The sequence below is a fragment of the Drosophila arizonae genome, chromosome 2 (assembly GCF_054131065.1).
Source record: "Drosophila arizonae isolate 15081-1271.41 chromosome 2, UAZ_ARI_1.0, whole genome shotgun sequence".
Lineage (NCBI taxonomy): Eukaryota > Metazoa > Arthropoda > Insecta > Diptera > Drosophilidae > Drosophila > Drosophila arizonae.
Window position 1 is genome coordinate 23,503,356 of NC_142922.1, and position 19,103 is coordinate 23,522,458.

General features: G+C 42.6%; 2 protein-coding genes across 2 annotated transcripts; one reads left to right on the forward strand and one right to left on the reverse strand.

Annotated features, from left to right (window-relative positions):
* Nucleotides 1-10,264: 10,264 nt before the first annotated feature.
* On the reverse strand, nucleotides 10,265-11,827 carry LOC108621438 (uncharacterized). Its single transcript, XM_089476135.1, has 2 exons — nucleotides 11,673-11,827; nucleotides 10,265-10,849 (listed from the first exon to the last, which is right to left on the reverse strand). Exons 1-2 carry the CDS (start codon nucleotides 11,680-11,682, stop codon nucleotides 10,380-10,382), a joined length of 480 nt encoding a protein of 159 aa, XP_089332261.1. The 5' UTR covers nucleotides 11,683-11,827; the 3' UTR covers nucleotides 10,265-10,379.
* Nucleotides 11,828-12,068: 241 nt separating this feature from the next.
* LOC108609276 (uncharacterized) lies at nucleotides 12,069-15,031 on the forward strand. The gene is made up of 2 exons (XM_089476124.1): nucleotides 12,069-12,410; nucleotides 13,488-15,031. The coding sequence occupies exon 2, from the start codon at nucleotides 13,857-13,859 to the stop codon at nucleotides 14,427-14,429; it is 573 nt and encodes a 190-aa protein (XP_089332250.1). The 5' UTR covers nucleotides 12,069-12,410; nucleotides 13,488-13,856; the 3' UTR covers nucleotides 14,430-15,031.
* The last annotated feature ends 4,072 nt before the right edge of the window (nucleotides 15,032-19,103 follow it).

Below are 19,103 nucleotides of genomic sequence, written 5' to 3' on the forward strand. Positions count from 1 at the left end.
TGGGAGACCGAGCGGTAGTGAAAACACTTACCGAATCGGCTCAAGTTGAGATTCGCGATCTAGATGAGTTAGCGACCAAAGAGGAGATCTTGGAAGCAATTAGGGTGGAGTTGAAGGATAGCTCACTCCCCATTGAGGCTATCAAATCGCTTCGGCCAGCTTTTGGTGGACAGCAAAGAGCTACGGTTGCTCTTCCAATTGGGAAAGCTAAAACTCTGCTCGAGCTGTCCAAAATTAGAATAGGATGGGTAGTTTGCCGTATCCGAGCCGTGGAGCAGCCTAAACGCTGTTTCAAGTGCCTCGATTACGGTCATATGGCAGCAAACTGCGGTAGCGACTGTGACTTAAAGGGCGCCTGTTTCAGGTGTGGAGAGATGGGTCACAGTGCCAAAGCATGCACCAAGCCACCAAAATGTAGCCTCTGCATCCGGAAAGGTGAAAAGCAGACGGACCATTCGGCAGGCAGCTTCAAGTGCCCATCTTACCGTGAAGCTGCTCGTAAAATGAAATGTTAAGGTTTTTGCAGCTTAACTTAAATCATTGTGTTGCTGCCCAAGATCTTCTAGAGCAGACCATTAGGGAAAAATGTATAGATGTAGCTTTTCTCAGTGAGCCTCACCACTGTAGAACCAGCTGCCCTAGGACATGGTCAACAGACGTTAATGGCAAAGCTGCGTTGTGGGTATGCGGCAACTCAACGAACGTACTTTCGAATGTTAAGTCATTCAATGGGTTCGTACGTGGCCGATATGGTAGCTTATGGCTTTACAGTTGCTATCTGGCCCCCAGCATGCAGCTCAGTGAATTCACGACGGTGCTCGACGAGCTTGCCGAGGATGCTAGGGGTCGGAAGGCCATTATAGCTGGAGATTTTAACTCCTGGGCGCTAGAATGGGGTAGCCCCACAACAAATGCCAGAGGTCGTATCCTACTGGAGATCTTCGCGACACTAGATGTCGCACTGCTCAACACTGGCCATGAGTACACCTTCAGTCGGGCGGGATACGGGTCTGTTATCGACATTACTTTTGTCACTTCATCCCTCTTTCGGGGAGCAACATGGAGCCATTGCGATAGCTATACAGGCAGCGATCATACGGCACTTCTGTTCACAATAGGTGAGCCACCTGCCAGGGCGTCAACATTGTGGAGGGAGTCGTATCGGCTAGATACTTTTGATCCCGCGGTCTTTTCAGAGGCCATTCAGTCTCTGGGTACAATTGGTAATGCTGAGGCCAGAGCATGCCAAATGGTAGCCCAAATACAGTGTGCCTGCAATAGCAGCATGTTACGTCGCAAGCAGTTCACGCGACAACATGAGCCTACGTATTGGTGGAATACGCAAATAGGTGACATTCGTCGCAAATGCATCCAGGCGAGAAGAAGCTACCAACGGGCTCGCGGTAGGTCAACGTTTTTTGAGAAACAGTTAGCTTACCAGGCAGCTAGAAGACAGCTGAAGAAGGCCATTCGGGCAAGCAAAAGAGAATGTTTTTTACAGTTGTGCGACTCAGCCGAATATGACCCTTGGGGCAGGGCATATAAGATAGTAGTTAAAAGACTATACGCAGGTAGGCAGGTGCAGCCTACGGATCGTCTGGAGCTTAAATCGATTGTGGAAACACTCTTTCCAGAAAGTCTAAGCTCCATTCACGCCCCTGAGTCCGAGTCTGCTGATCAGGGCTCAACGAGCACTGAAATTGTTTTAGTTACAGATGAAGAAATATCAGTAGTTCTCCGAGGTCTTAGAACCAACACAGCTCCAGGGCCGGACGGGATCCCAAATCGTGCGCTAAAGCTAGCCCTCGCCTTGCACCCAAGTACGTTCGCCGAACTATTTAATGAATGCCTGATCCAAGAGACGTTCCCGGCAAAATGGAAAGCCCAGAATCTGGTATTGCTACCCAAGGCTGGCAAACCACTAGATGAGCCATCTTCGTACAGACCGATCTGCCTCTTAGACACCATGGGAAAGGTGTTTGAGAAACTGATCTGCTCTAGGCTGGAGACTGCGATTGCAAGCGCCGGAGGCCTGTCACCAAACCAATTTGGATTCCGGAAGGCCCGGTCAACAACGGACGCGCTTAACAAAGTTGTCGGTCTGGCCACTTCCGCTATTCAAGGCACCAGATGGAGGCACGGGACGAAGGAATACTGCATCATCGCGACCCTGGATGTAAGGAATGCCTTCAACACAGCTAGTTGGGATATGATACTGAATGCGCTGTCACAATATAATATCCCTAAATATCTAAGAGAGATAATAAAGAGCTACTTCAGAGGAAGAACACTGGTATACAACACGAGTGAGGGTCCCCAAACTCATACAGTGTCAGCTGGAGTACCCCAAGGCTCAGTGCTGGGGCCTCTCCTATGGAACATCATGTACGACGGCGTACTGCGCTTGGAACTACCAGCAGGCGCGCACACCATTGGCTTTGCTGATGATGTAGCTGTCGTAGCCATAGGAAAGGAGCTAAAAGATACAGAGGATATGTGCAGCGAAAGTATCAATCGCATACGAAGCTGGTTGACAGGAGCTGGGCTCGAGCTTGCGGCACACAAGACCGAAGTTGTACTAGTCAGCAGTCGCAAAAGAGTGGAAACTGCCAATATAAAGATCGGCAGCGTCACCATTGCGTCCAAGAGGGCGATAAGATATCTTGGTGTCATGATAGACACAAGATTAACTTTCCGCGAGCACTTAGAATATGTGCATAAAAAGGCAGCTGATTCTTGTAGAGCTCTCTCGAGAATCATGCTTAACACGCGGGGACCTAAACAGCAACGACGTCTCCTCCTAACGAGCGTCATTAGGTCTGTCATCCTCTATGCTGCGCCAATATGGGCAAGAGCGATGGCAACGCCGAGCTACAGCCGAGGCATTTGCGCGATCTACAGGCTGAGCGCAATCAGAGTCAGCTGCGCTTTCAGGACTATCTCCGATGACGCGGCGCTCGTCATAGCCGGTATGGTGCCACTGGAGTATTTGGTCGCCGAAGCCGTGGAGCGGAATTCGCACGGGCCTACGCGACTCAACGTTGTCAGGGCGAACAGCATCGCACGATGGCAAAGAAGGTGGAATAGCTCAGCTAAAGGGCGGTGGACGCACAAGCTCATCCCGGAGCTTGAACCATGGGTTAACCGCAAACATGGCGAGGTTAACTTCTACCTTACGCAGATCCTCTCGGGTCATGGATGCTTTCGGAGCTATTTGAAGCGCTTTGGCCACGAGGAATCTGACGAGTGCCCCTGGTGCGAGCGAGGGCATGTGGAAGACGCCAACCACATTCTTTTCGAATGTGGACGGTTCCTGGAGGAGAGGCGTCGTCTGGAAGAGGCAGTGGGCCGCTCCATCAGAGCGGACAACTTAGTCAACGCCATGCTGGAATCGGAGGAAGCTTGGGAACTAACAAGCACCTTCGCGGCCACGGTGATGATGGAGCTCCGCAGAGTCGAGCGATCGAGAAGACGAGCTGTCCCAGGCTAAGGTAGCGCATAGTGCTTGCGAAGCAATGCTTTACGGCCGTCCCGCAAGCACCGCGCGCTATCCTAGCCACCACGCAACTTGTAATTTGCTATATAATTTTGTTAATAAATGAATATAAAAAAAAAAAAAAAAAAAAAAAAAAAAAAAAAAAAAAAACACACACACACACACACAAGCACCCACGCATAAACACGCATGGGCTGCAGTGTGCGCTTACTATGAGAACTTAATTGTTTAATAACTTTTTTTGTGGACGTACGATCTTCATGAAACTTTCAGATTATGAATCTAACATGAATATGCATGTAATTGCCAAAGCACAAGTCTCTAGTATTTGAAATACGCGTTTTACAAAAGTGAGGGTGAGGGGGTGAATTTAGAGGTGGGGGGTAAATTTTAACAAAAACCGAAATTGTATAAATTGCATATAAGCATATATAAAAAATTTGGAGACTCTAGCAATAAAGGTGTAGAAGATATAATTTTATAACTGGTTTTCGATAAGGTTTTTTAATCGATAAAAAAGATCGGGATGAGTTATCGAATTTTAATGATAAACTCGATATCCGCGCTGTAATTACGAACATTTTACAAAAAATTTGAAGTCTCTAGCTCTTATATCTTCGGAAATCGACGCGTTCAAACATACGGACAGACGGAGAGACGGACAGACAGACAGACGGACAGGGCCAAATCAACTCAGTTCGTCACCCTGATCAAGAATATATATACTTTGTGGGGTCTGCCACGCCTCCTTCTGCCTGTTACATACATTTCAACAAAACCATTATACCCTGATTTCCCATTTTCAATGGGTTCAGGGTATAAAAAGATAATGAAAGCAAATAAAATTAATACAACATTTTAATTAATTAATTTATGTACATAAATGTATAATATTATATTTATAAAAGAATTGATATAACGATTAACGAAAAATATAAAATAATTAAAAATAAATCAATAAAAAGAAATTTTATATAAATACAAATTTTATATTTCTTTTCAAATATTATATATGTATATGTAAATATAAATATTAAGAAAACCTAAATACCTATATTTATTCCAATATTTAATAAAATTATTGAATATTGAATATCTATAATTATTATAAAAAAATGTATTTTAAAAGAAATTTTCAAAACAATTATAATATAATAATATATAATTATTATATACAATTTCTATATAGAAATATTAGTTTTTCTATACATTTGTAAAATTCAATTTAATTTGCCGGAACTGAAATAAAAGTTTTGTGTATAAAATTTCATAAGTAGTTAGCCATATGTCGGCTCTATGCAGATCAAGTTTGTAATTTGAAACAAGTCAAACGTAAACAGGTGAAACTTTTTGGCTGAATACAGTTTAATGCTTGCTGCACTTTGCCCCAGGCGAAGTTAGTGTCAGCCTTCTGGCTGATTTGGGCCGCAACAGCTGCGCTGAGGCAGTTTATTGTTTCTGGAGCGCCCACAATTTGATACACATACAAATCGATTTAGGTGCGCATGCAAATAGCTCTATTTGCTTGGTGGGTGGCAAAAGAAAAGAGCAAAATAAAGAAAATGGAAAAACTGTTAACAAAATACTCGTCAGCGGGCGTTGGTTCATTTTGCTGCTGTTGTGTATATAATATATGTGTGTGTGTGTGTGTGTGTGTGTGTGTGTGTGTGTATGTGTGCCAAGGCGTCAGCTGGCAAACAAATTTGCATTTATCGCACACACACACACACGCACATACACACATACGCCACAGACATACCACACACTCACGCACACATATGAACAATGTGCTTATTCACGCCCATGCATAGACATCGATGTCAACATCGACACGAGCCGAAGTAAAAGGCGCAAAGTCTAAGTGCATGCTTAAGTGTATAGGTATACTTACGTCGTTGCTGGCACCGCTGAGCACCACCGCTGCACCACTGACTGCGACTGAACAGTTTGTTTGCACTGCTGCGGCTGTCCCATGCCCACGCCCCACAGCAGGTGTGTCTCTGTTTGTGCTTATGTAAATCAAGGTAAACAGCAATCTGCTGTAGCGTGATACCATTACAATGACATGTAACGAAGCTTAGGCTCGACTCCTGCCCACACACACACACACACACACACACGCGCGCACTGAGGTATAGGAGGACAGCATTCTCGATGCTTAGACACGTGTCTGCTATTGATTGTGATATGTAATACAAATGTGTTATTGATGCCTCAATGCCGTAGTGGGCCACCCAGCAGAGTTCCTTTGATCTCAATATCAACTGAGAGCCACATGGACACGCCCCTTCGTAGTGGGTGCGCCTGCTGCTACTATTACCCAACACAGACACACACACACAGATACACTCTGTGTGCATAATATCCTACGGAGAGACTGAGGCTGGCTTCATTAAATGCGGACGGCCTGCAGGTATGCAGCAAAAAATGCAAAGCGAGCAACTCGCTCAAGATATGCCGAGTGCGTGTCCAATTCTTAAGTTGACAGCAAAAAAGAGGCTGACAGAGCATAAAGTGGAGCAGGAAATACCTGAAGGCGCAAAAGGAAACGAAGAGTTGACAAAGGGAAAGCTACAAACTCGGAGAGTGTATGAACTAAGAGCTAAGCGAAAACAAAACTGCACTACATTGGATTATCCAAAGCAGAAAATCCGACTATTTCGCTTGATCTTAAAAAATGATATGACTGAATGAATAAGAAGAGGAATAAAAAGCCGAAGGGTGGACTAGAGAAATCAGCTAAGTAGATAGTAGTTTTGTAATTTTCATCAATTGATTTTCAGTTAAATTTCAATCTTTGAAAAAAATAGAATATGAATCGAAATTTCAGTTCGGAAATGCTCAGCCAACTGCAGAGCTGTAAATTGATAAGGGTTCTGCTAAATTCTGAGAATCTATTCGAGTGCTAAGCTAACTGCATCTGCAACTTAGTTATTGACACAAACTAGTAGACATAGCTGTACAATTTAGTCTGCATATGAATAGACATGAGCTGGAACTAGGTAGATTGCAACAATTGAAACTATTTACTTGCCAGCCAAGTGGCCAAAGTAGGCCAAACCTGGAACTCGTAAATAATTGCAACTGAATCGAGGATGACAACTTTAGGTACAAAACAATCGAATGGCAATAAAGTAAAGGCAACAGCAACAGCAACAACAACAACAATACAATACAAATGCAAATGCAATAACAAAACTCAAATTGGAAATGCGGCGGAAATTGAAATCGAAGGCGTTGAAGTGATTTCGTCTCACGAACATTCGATTGAAATTGCAAAGGGGGCACTGCCTGCCACTCCCTCCCCATCTGTCCCTCCCTCTGGCAAATGTTGGATAAACAGCAGCTGGCGAGAGTTGCGGGTTTCGAGCTGGATGGGGTTGACGGCCATAAGCCGAGGCAGGTAACACAGCTGCAACACCTTTGGCAACATGCTGAGCGCCTGGCTGATTTCTGGCTTCTGACAACGCGATTTTGTGGCACTTTTTCTGTTGCATGCAATTTTAATGCGATTTCGGATGTGATTTGTAACCGAAAAATAAGCCAAACAAAGTTTTCAGCACAAAGCTGCAAAGTTGCCATACCCTGTAGTCAGCTATATAGGGTATGCTCGACTTAATGGTTTTTTGAATAAATATTTCTTAAAAATGTTTAACAAATACGAATTTAACTGTGCCGTCTCATCGAAAGTTTGCTAATTCAGCTAATTCAGGCATTGGTACAGGGTATTGCCTAGTTGATCGGTGGCGTGTATAGGTCGTGGACTTTGTTGTTGTTGACGCTTGTTAAGTGCAAGTATAAATTCAACGGCGCCATAAAATACAAATGCAAGGCGCCGAGATGATGGCACGAGGAGGGGCATCAAGGGACGGGTGGTTGGGTCAAATATTTATTTGTTGCAGCGCAGCAAATTTCATGCTGCATACTTTCATGCGCCGCTGCAACACAATGTGGCAACCAGACTGGGTTGCTGCAAGGTGGGGAGGGGGGGGGGGGGGGGAGGGGTTGCGAAGCATAAAACCTTCCGTTGCCATTCAAGTGGAAAAGTTTAAGCCAACTTAACAGCGAGCAGCATGAGCACCCAAGCCAAACAAGTCCCGCTCTGGTATGTCCTCTGGAAGGAATGCGCACGCCGAGAATCAGCCAAAGAGTAGACCCAATAAGGGCGGCGCTTCCTGTCTCAGTAACTGCGGGCAGCGGGATGGTTTTGTGGCTGGTGCCGCTTAAGTTCACTTCTGTAGTGGCTGTCGCAGCGCTCCAGAACGGAATGTGCAGGCAAAAACAGGAAAAAGGAAAAAGGACAGAAAAATGAAGAGTCCGCCCGAGTGGTGAAAAAATGCCAATTATGGCTATTCGATAGGAAGTGCCGTGCAAATAGCTCAAAGCACCAGCAGCAGCTGAAATATTATTGCATACTTCTAGGCGCATTGCGTATACGCCGTGTCTGTCAGTGGCGCCGGTCGGAGGCAGATGTGTTTGTGTTGACGCACACACACACACACACTCGGGCACTCACATACACACGCACACACACACAAGCGTAATTAAAATAACAACTGCGCTGACCTGTGTCCGTCAAAGTGCGGAAACGGAAGTTGTGTGCCGTTGACTGCGCACTGCTAGCTCCGGGCTTCTAGCTGCTGGCTGTTGGCTGTTGTGCCAAAGTTCAGGCAGCTCGTTGGCCGGCAATTCAAATGCATAAGTTGCAAAACTCTCGAGTTGCTCAGGCCGCAAAACCATTGCAAACTCAATTAAATCTGAGCACCGTTGCGACAGCTTCATGGCCCTTAACTACAGGCCAAGTTCTCGACGCGACAGTCGACTGGACACTCACACTGTGTGAGGGTGTGTGTATGAATGTATGTCTGTGTGTGTGTGTGTGTTGATAACATACGACAATTGTGACTTTAAAAATCCCTTTTCATAGCTCCAGTGCACAACTTGTGCAGGATTAATGGCCCGGGCGGCACACCAAGCCAAGCAATTAAAATGCAGCAACAGCAACAGCAACAGCAGCAGCAACAGCAATAGCAGCTGCAACTGCACCAGCAGTCGGAAATGGTGCAGAAAAATTGCTGTGACTTGGAGAGCGTATTTGAAATTCGCATGTGTGACAGCAGAGTGTCGCAACGGAGATAGCCGGAGCCCGTTTTAAAACTGGGCAGCACTTGGCCTCAGGCGCAAAGCAAGGGGTAGGGGCAAAGGGGGAAGGGGTAGGGGCAGGGGTGGCGCAGGAGCAGCGCAACGTTTTTGCCCGCAACAACAGCCAAAGACAAATAATGCAATTTCCTGACTAACTCATTTGGGGGCACTGGCGCAGTTACCATGGCTGTTGCGCTTTTGCAGCAGTTTCGTGTCACTGACACTTCAACTCCACACACACACGCACACATATGCGTATATGTGTGTGTCCAAGCATGTGCTGTGAACTGTATCGTAGTCGGGCATTTATTACCTAGGCAATAGAGTCGCATGTAGAGAACGTTTAGCCCTCGGTTGGATTCATCTTGTCTCCGGCGTTGTGTAACTAAATGCGTACTTATCCGTGAGACTCGGAGGAGGCAACTGTTCAGAGTCATGCTACAGTTATGTGTATAACGGCTAACAACAAATTGCTTACCCCTAGCAAATTGTGCTGACGCTATACATTCTATTTCAGCATATATACATACATATGTAAATATATGTGAGGGAGTACTTTGGTCGCTTTCTCCGCCCGCAGCTGAAAGCTGAATGGAATGGAAATTATAAAATTCAGGCTATATTGATGCTGTATACATATATATCTCTATTGATGAGTTAAATATTCCTTTGAAATAAATCGTGTCTAGGCTGAATATATCAGGCCATAGAGCTCTCAGTTTAGATTCCCGCTGTACAAATAACTGAAATATATCAAGGCGCGCATTGCATAAGACCTATATAAGCCTTGCTACTCACGCTCACTGTAGGCGCATAGAAATGTATTTGACCAGATGTTATTATCAGTAATAATGCATAAAAGTAGTCAGCTGATATTTGAAACAAGCCCATAAAAAAGAAAACAAAATGAGAAGAAAGTGCAAAAGAGCAGCAGCTGCACGTTAGATAAGATAGACACGTGTTTTGCTCTAGTATTTTTTTTTTCGAGTCAATAACAAACATTACTCACCTTGCTGGCATTCCCACAAAATATTATTTCCTATTTCACACAGAAACAATCTAAATAAATCTAACAAAACTAATGCGCTTCAATGTTCAAGCTAAAACTCATTTTGAGCTCACTGAAAGTTGACACAAAATACACACACACACACATACACACAACGGACACCAAACAAATACAACAGCAATTGTATTTTATTTCAGACATACATATGTCTGCTGACCGAGACAGGTTGACCGCTTCCCTTAGTTCTCTGCTCTGCAATTTGCCATTTCGTGTTGTTTTGTTGAGGTTCAAATGTGCGGTGACAATTGTTTTTTTCTCATTTTTTTTTGCTAGCTCACATGGCATACACACTCTCACACACACCCACACACATACGAATACATATGCCGCAAATGTGTTTGCGCTTCAGTTTGCAATTTTTCTTGCAAAAAGCTTTCATTTTAACCTCCTGCATTGTGGTCTGGTCTCCCTGTAATTTAGCTCTTGCCCGGAAATTTCATTTTCTATTGTTTTTCTTGTTTAATCAGTTAGCTACCGTTATCGAGCTGCGTTAATTGATCCACTGTATCTTATCAGTAGTATGGTTAATTATTTTGTAATCAACTTAAAATTAATAATTTCCATTCAAGTTAGTAATATTTAATCATGATAAGGTCGCTTTCAAGAAAAAATAGAATGGCTATACAATTAAAAATGCTCGGCGAACAGCATGGATCGTCGTTCGATAACCTTTTATTGGGCGGGGCAGCCGCGCACCGAACGATATGTCTGCCAATCGAAGCAGCCCAGGTAACCATCCTGCTTAATGAACACCTGGTCCTCTGGGCATGTCAGCTCCACGGGCGCGGCACCTTCTTCGCGGCAAAGCCAGAAATTGGTTAGAACTGCGCTGACCTGCGGCTGCAGCAAATTGCTGCCCGTGCAGGGGCCGACAGTCACATCCAGGTTGACACAGGCGGGATTCATTAGCTTTGCGGGCAGGCAGCCGGAATCCGTGGCATTCTTCACAAAGTAATAGCCCTCTTCGCATTCCGATACTATCGGCACATTGTCCCAACAGAAGTAGAATTTGCGTATATCTTCATCGCCCCACATCTCGTCCTCAAATAAGCAGGTGGCCGGCAAGGTCGTTGTGGAGACCTCGTCCAAGTACAGGCTGGCAGCGCAGCTGAGCGCCAAGAGGCCAAGGAATATTGATATAACTGTGAAGAGTTTATAATTGTCAAAATATTAGTTTGTAACTGGCATATGCAGAAGTTGATTAAGTTAAGAACTTAGCTTAAAACAAACAGATGTTTTAACATAAGAATAAGAACTGTATTAATGGAGTTGGGATAGAATTGTGTCTGAGGTCTTTATTAATACAGTCTAGTGTCGATTATTCGATATGACAAGGCGATCCGTTTTCTTTTTCCGATTTATACAGAAAGTCGAGTTATAGAGAATTGTGGAGAACGATTTTTTTTTTCAAGGGGATAGATTTTTTTTTATCGTGTATTTCGATTTAGCTGGGTACAAATAATGTAGACTCAACTGTTTTTACATATTTTAACTAAAAATATGTAATATATAATATATAAATATATAAAATGCTTTGGTTATTTGCTAACAGCGAAGTTTCCGTTTTTTTTTTTTTTTATAAGTTGATTTGTTCACATAAAAATAAGAGTTGTGTCATTGACGAGGTTTGATTGCTATAAAGTTGCTTTTAAAATGTATATATTTTAACTGGAAATCAATATAAATGCTTTGGATATTTGCTAATCGGAAAGTTTCAGTTTTTTTTAAATATATGTATATAAATTGTTTTTGGCATTATAAATAACGTAACTTGTGCTATCTTCACATATGAGTAAAGTAAATTAATATACATTTATATATATTATATTTCATTTTAAGTAAACGGTTATTAGGAATATGCTTTTAATTTGATTTCCAATTAAGTTAAATTTTTGATCAATTTGTATTCCTTTAGTTCTTAGCACTTTTTGTAACTTAAACTTTTTTTTTTTTTGTAAACTTCACCTTTTAGCATGTTGAGTATTGCACACTGAAAAATAGACTAAGTTTACTTGACGCTTTTGCTAGGAAATTTATAACTTCTGAAGAAAACAAAAAGCAACCGAAAATGAATCAAATAATCGCACGACTTATCTCGCACCTCAATTGATAGCAGCTCGTCAATGTCTTGTTGACAATGGTCGATTGATGCCGCACATTGCTAATACGCACCGTGGGCCGCTTATCGGAGGCACAACGAAGCAGATAGCTGTCAGTCATTTTTCAATTTTTGGTTCCGCTGAAATTATTTATTATTTCACAGTTATCATTTGAAGTGTCTTGGTAAATTCCTAAATAAGAATCCGTTTGCTGCGTATTTATTAGACAATTTCGTTCGTCAGCTGCTGCGCATGTGCTGTGGGTAAAGTTTTAATAGAATTTGAGGCCACATGGCCTATTGGAATTTATGTCGATTATGTTGTCAACTTTTGCTGCCAGAAGTTTCCCTATTTAAACTTGGTGCGCGTAAAATAGACTGCGAAAGTGGCTGCCACAGAGCCCAGCCGAGCCGAGCTGAGTCGAGTCGAGTCGCGTGGAGGCTGAACTGAACTGAGCTGAACTCAACTGAGCTGAACTGAGCTGAGCCGGCTGCCACTTCAGGAACAACGACGAGGCCGGAACGCCGGAAAGAAGTTCAATTGACAACGTGACTCAACAACAAAGAAAACTCAGCGAAAGCAAATGGAGAACTTTTTCTTGCAGGTAATACGGCCTAGGCCGAAGACCGCATCTGGGCCCGATTGCTGGCCCGCCGCTGTGTAGAATTCAGCTGTAAGCGAAATCAATTAGAACTTTTGACAGCAGCTGCACCTGCAGAGGGCCTGCCTGCACGCCGAGGAATTTCGTGTGCTTGTCATGTTGCTCTGGAGTTTGTAATTAAATTTTGTCTGATTGCCCTGCAGCAGTAATTTCCAATTTGGCTTCATTTGAAAGCCAATTAATGTTATACTATCGCATTGATAAGGCCCGTGTCACCTTTGTGTTTTTGTTTTTGCCTGTATTTTGTATTCTTCTCATTCTTTTTTTTTTTTTTTTTTTTTAATATTCAGTTCAGTTTTACTCTGCTTTCGGTAGTCGAATTTCACGTTGATTTCATTTTAGTGACTGTGAATCACGCCGTAAATTAAACATGAATTCATATTGACGCACATTGATTGGAATTTCGACTCCAAAAGACACTTATAGGAACTACTAAATCAATTCAAGACCCCGGGCAATATGTCATTGAGTAGAATAAGCGAAATGCTTGCGGAGTGCTTTGCAATCATTTACAGTTTAGTTTTATTTATATATTTGTATTTATGTATATGCAAAAGCGATTATTTTCTGGCACTTCAGCTCATTCCAAGAACTAAGTTAATAGCTATAGAAACAGATCAATAAGATAAGAATAATGGAGAGATAGCGTGCGCAAGAAATATTTCGGTGAGAGTATAAGTAAATTTCAACTTTACTATTTTGCGAACTCATTTGGGTTTCTACATAGTTGGCTATAATTAGAAAATGACATATACATAGAGTTCTTCCTTTAGCTATACTTCCCCTATATATAATCATACTTTACTTACTTTGAGCATCATTAAAAGTATGCATTGATTACGATTTGACAATGGCTTATTTATTCAATTTATAACAATTTGACTTACACTAAATACACATAAGAAAACCCATAATTAGATAACAACCTGGGACTAATTCTATTTGAAAATAATTCGAATTTTTTTAATGAACCCTTTCGATAGAGCATTCAATCTACGAACTTTGAACTCTGTCTTACAGTCTAATCAGTCAATTTGGAACACAAACAAAATGAAATATTGGGAGCGACTCAAACGAACGTCAGAGCTTCAGTCTTGACAATGTGACACTGGGAATATCAGAAGATAAAAGCAAGAGCAATGAAAATACTGCAATGAGTATAAAAATAAATGGCAATGGCTCCATATCAATCAGTCAATGTTTTTGTGCCGCACTGGGAAAACGTGCTCGTAAAGGATAGCAGCAGATCGATCACATATTCATATATTGCATTGCATTGATGAACCAAATACCACTGCTTATAGAGACGTAAAATAATAACAAAATAACTGTAATACCGGCGCATACAAAGGGAATTCGTGACAGTGTTGTGACCATAAAAAGTTGCCGATGAAATTATTTATGAGGAATGTATGGAATACCGAGAAACGAGTGAGGCTGCATCACAGATATGCAATGCCGACGATGATGACGATGACGATGATGATGATGATGACGATGATGATTATGATGGCGATGTTGCGGGTTGCAGACGCATCCGCTGAGGCCACGAATGCAACATGCAAACATGCCACGAACATGTGGGGCGATCCGAATCCCAACATATTCTACGTATGCTCTGTGGCGGACCAAATGCCCCTGCAGCTGCATTGCCCGCAGGGTCGGGGCTTTTTCAATGGCCACGGCCATCTGGGCTGCCTGCCCTATGACCAGTGGCCAGCCTGTCGGCCCACAGTGGAGCCAGCGTCCAGCTGCAATGGCAACGGCAGCGCGGCGCACGCAAAGGACCAGCCATGGGCCACGCTGGATCCCAATCGATTCTACATGTGTCCGGGTGTTAATGCCGCGCCTCTGCTGCTCGACTGTACATCCGGCAAAGGATTCGTGCAAACGGCGAAAACACGGGGCTGTGCGGACTGGTCGCACTGGCGCCGAGAGATGCAGTGCGAGGCTTATTACTGAACAAAAGCTGTCCCGCATCCACATCTCCAAAAAAAAAAAAAAAAAAAAAAAAAAAAGAAAAAAAAAAAACGAGAAGTAAAATGCGATGGCTGCACATAAAACATGATATGTATCCCCATACAAAATAATAACCAGCACAAAAAATATCAACCAAAATGTGTTTATGTGTTTCTATATATGTATATAAATTGTGCAATTTGATTTTGGTATTTACGTATGTCATATTGATATATTTATATTTTTTACTTTGACTGTTCTAAAATAATACGAAAAGCTGAATCGAACTACGAGTGCTGCAAATCCAAATGGAAAAGTGATGCTAACTATAAATAAATTATAAACATTTTTAGTTTTCTTTGTATTTCGATGTTTGTGTACGATTTTTGCCTGTATTCAATAATTATAATTAGAATGTGTAAGTTTTTTGATAACATCAAATATTGGTTGACGAGCAAAAAAATGCTGGGACACCGATATTAAATCAGCTTATTAATTTTTTGTATTTACATCGAAAATAAATAAACAAGATATTTATGTGAAATAAATAGAATTTGCTAGAAAAAATATACAATTATTTAAATACATATTTTGTGGATTTGAAGGAAAAAAAATAGTTAATACGAGAATTATTATATATAGAGATTAAAATATGATTTTTTTTTTACATAAATTTAAATTTGTATTTCTTTTATATTGACAAAATAGTAATAGTAGTAAGAATAATAGAAAACATATTTGTTGTATTATTTTATGTATGTACATGTATATGAGATTAATTAGTTATAGTATTAAGCATTTAAAATTTCTCTCAGTGCAGTGGCGTATCGAATTGTTTGAAAGGAAATTGCATAATCGAGGCTAACCAGAAGTGAATAAGGCACAAAGATAGTGTGTGTTGGTGCATACAGGAATCTTATACTGTTTGAGTGACGGCCAAGGGAGTTAATAACGAATCCCGTACACCTGGCAAGCATATTCTTTTCTATGGGTCGTGGTCAGATAGACAGGACTTCAGTTGTGAGCAGCTGCTGGAATTGATGTGCTTCGTCATCATTTTTATATTTATGCCTTTCTGCTGGTGTGGCTGGTGTGTGTGTGTCCGTATACCTTTCACTGGCCTGCTATTCCCTTTGACTGCTATGAGGCTGGACCGTAAAACATGGGTGCATGCACCTGCTGCCTGATGGCATAAAAAAGAATAAGTGGAGCAGCGCGTTTAATCGGAAATTGCATTTTGCTTTGATCTCTCTCTCCTCACGTCAGGAAATTGCGACCAATGCGGGCGACAGGTGCCCAAGCCTCTGATCGGGCTTTAATCAATGCTCAATATGAATTTACTATTTCATTTTCTTAACACTGATGAGTGTTAATAATCAACGTAACTTTCGAAAGTTTGATTTGCGTAATATTTCACATTTAGTGTAAATACCTTGAAATACTAAGGTACAATGAAAGGTAGCCGAGCAATTAATTAACTGAAAGCTGCACACAGATAGCTAGTAGTGGGGAGCAGGTGAGCAGGTGGGTTCGGTAGAGATTTGCGTGCCCGAAATGTGGACAAAAATGCAATGCCAACTGAAATGGATGCAAATGAAAACTGGGGCCAGAGCAGGCTAAAATATGCGTGAAATGCAAACAAGCTGACGGAGCTAGTTGGTGGTGGTGTATCTATCTGAGTGTGTGTGTGTGTGTCTGTGTATGTGCGTGTTGGGATGTATACTGTACTATATGTGCTGTGGCATAAACCCATTTACAGGTGTTTGCCCAGAGTCAACAGGAGTCATCGCCGATGCAGGCGCAGCCAGTCGTAAAACATTTGTCACATTTACATTAAGAGCAACGCAACGCAACGCAGCGCAGCGCAGCAAAGGGCTGCCGCTGCCCCACAGCATGGACTAGCATTGCAAATGCAGGTTGTTGCTGCTCTGGTGGATTGCGGCCACAGTAGTGCATATTCCTGCTGCCGGCTGTCGGCTGACGGCTGCCGGCGACCGGTTGCTATATTCATGCATCGATTCATCCCTCTGTACCCCCGCCTATTGCATGGCTATGCAATTTATTTGCGCACTGCACTTGCCAATTAATTCTTATCTCAGCAGCCATGCGGGTCGTTTTCTCGGCGACTGCATAAATCAATGTGCTCGAGGTGATAACTCATATACATACGATTGAGGCGCTCTTCTCCATTTATTCAGCACACACAAATCGTGACTAAGCCGGAGAAACTATGTACATATGTATGTGTGTAGCTAGCTCCTTTGCCTCTTGCAAGTGTAGACTGTCGAGTCGTGCAGCTCACTCAATTTCATGGTGTCAAATGTGCACGACTGCATACACACACCCCCATGCCACACACACACACACATGCATGTAGGCACCTATTAAAGTGTTTTTTCGGCACCAGCATATTGCGTTTGCTGCATTGCATCCTTTTTGGGAGCCCAGCGGCGTCTAATTGAGTTGCATTGCTCTAATGACTGGCAGTAGGACGGATGAGTCTGCCTGGCAGTGCATGGAGCTCTAATTGAAAAGTGTTGTTTGCTAAAGCGCCAAAAGCAGTCATTGATTCGGCTCAATGAAAATAAACAGATTATCGCCAAAGCGCAAGAAGCAATTTCGCATGCATAAGCGCGTGCATGGCGTTGCCAGACTGGTGCTAATTTACGCAGCCGTGTGAATGACACATTCCCATTTGAGTATTAACTGTGTAAAAATATATGTACATATGTAAATACAAAGCGCGTCAGTTTTTACATGTGGATCTAATAGAGATGCACAAAGTTCAAGTTAATTAATTGGAGGCGTGCGGTGCACATTTCTAGGCTGCCAAATGCAGTTAATCAAATTTTCGATCACTTAACAATAATCCTGGTCACGCCTTGTCTGTGCCCAGCGCTAATTCATATAATTAAAGGCGTCCAATTACCGCCGCGTATTTTTTGCTTTCATATTCTCTTCCGTTTAACTCTCAGGCAGCTGTCAGCAACAGCCGCACCTGAGGCCGGGGCCCGTTTCCGGGGTGTTGATTGTCAAGTGGAAGCATTGAGGTTAGGGCCTAGCACCGTTTGCCATACGCCGTACACCGTACACCGTACACCGTACACCGTCTGCCGTCTGCCGTTTGCCTTGGCACACGCAACGACATCGCCGATGCCGCTGGGAAATGTGCGCGCTCTGGTAATTAATTATGCCAGTTGAAATGACGGGGCAGAAAATGCTCGTATTTTGCATATACACGTATACATACACACACATATATACATATATATTTGTAACGGCAAAGGGCACCTATAGAAAAATGGCCGCGTTTTGCGGTGACTTGCTAGCCGGCGAACGGAAACGGAAATAAGTACAAACAGTTGGCGGCAGTGGCGCTGGCAGCGGTAGAAGAAAAAAAACTCGCTCACTTGGAATTTGCCGAAATGATTTATTAGCAACGACCATTTCATTTTTCATAGCCAAGACGGCGGCCAAAATAAGAAATGCTCCTATAATTTGCTTGTTGACAAAAAAGTAGCAATTCTACATGCAGCTAAATGCGTATTTCCGGCCGGACGTCAGCAGCCATTGCGTGAGACAGCGCCAGCACATCCGCCCGACTGTCGGCTTGTTATTTTATCTGCTTTGCTTCGCTCTTCTATTTTAGCCAGCTCTTCTCATTTTTTTTCGGCTAAAAGCTTTTGATGGCCCTGGCGTTAGCATTGTTAATCACTGCTGTCGTAAAGGATATTGCCATCCTTTGAGTTCAAGTATGAGATGTTGCTAAAGTTAGCCATTTAGCTTTTAGGAGCGAGCAGCGCCAGTCCCTGGGTGATTTTAAAAACCGCAAGGAAACAATAAATTTGCAACAATGTGAAACGGAAATGTTTGTTACGGAAATGGAGGAAGCGCAGCCAGCGACACCAGCGACTGCAGCTGCATCTGCCGGTGTTGCCCTTGCGATTGTCGCACGGCGCAGCTCAAACGGGAAAAGCAATTTTCGCACAGCGAACAGGAAAAATTCGGCAATGCATTGAGCAGTGAGAAGTTACCCTAGAAACATATGTGAGAAGCCTTAAATGTATATAAAAAAATATATTTTTAATTTTTTTTAGTTTTTCTTTATAATTATCTCTATTTTATAAATTTATTTTAAATAAATATAGATATCAATTTATTTTAAATTATTTAAGTTAATATTATTCTTAACCTAAACAACCCTTTCTTCTAACATATTAGGGTGTACGGAGGAAAACAAAAATATAAGTTGTAAAAAAATATTGCTAAGCGGGAACTTCAGTAATAGCTAGTAAATTTTATTACGGCCCTTTGGATGCTGGACACTGCATAGCTGCTCCTGCAGCAGGCCAGTCACCGGCACATAAATTATGCATATTTAGCTGAGCGAAATTGAAAACTAATTAATTACACTTGCAGCCGGAAGCGCTGGCAGGGCAAAAGCCCGGACTCACCAGACTCACCAGACTCGCCAGAGTCGCCAGGCGAAACAGCTAAAGAAAAATGTTGTTCAACTTTATAATTGCCAGCATCAAGTGTTTTCCAAATTGCTCTTGGCTCTAATTATGGTAGAGAAGTGGCTGAAACGTGAGACATTTTGAGCCGGCCAAAGGGTCGCCTATGTTTGCACTCGCACTCGCACTCGCAATCATTCCAAGAGGATGGGACCTGGAACTC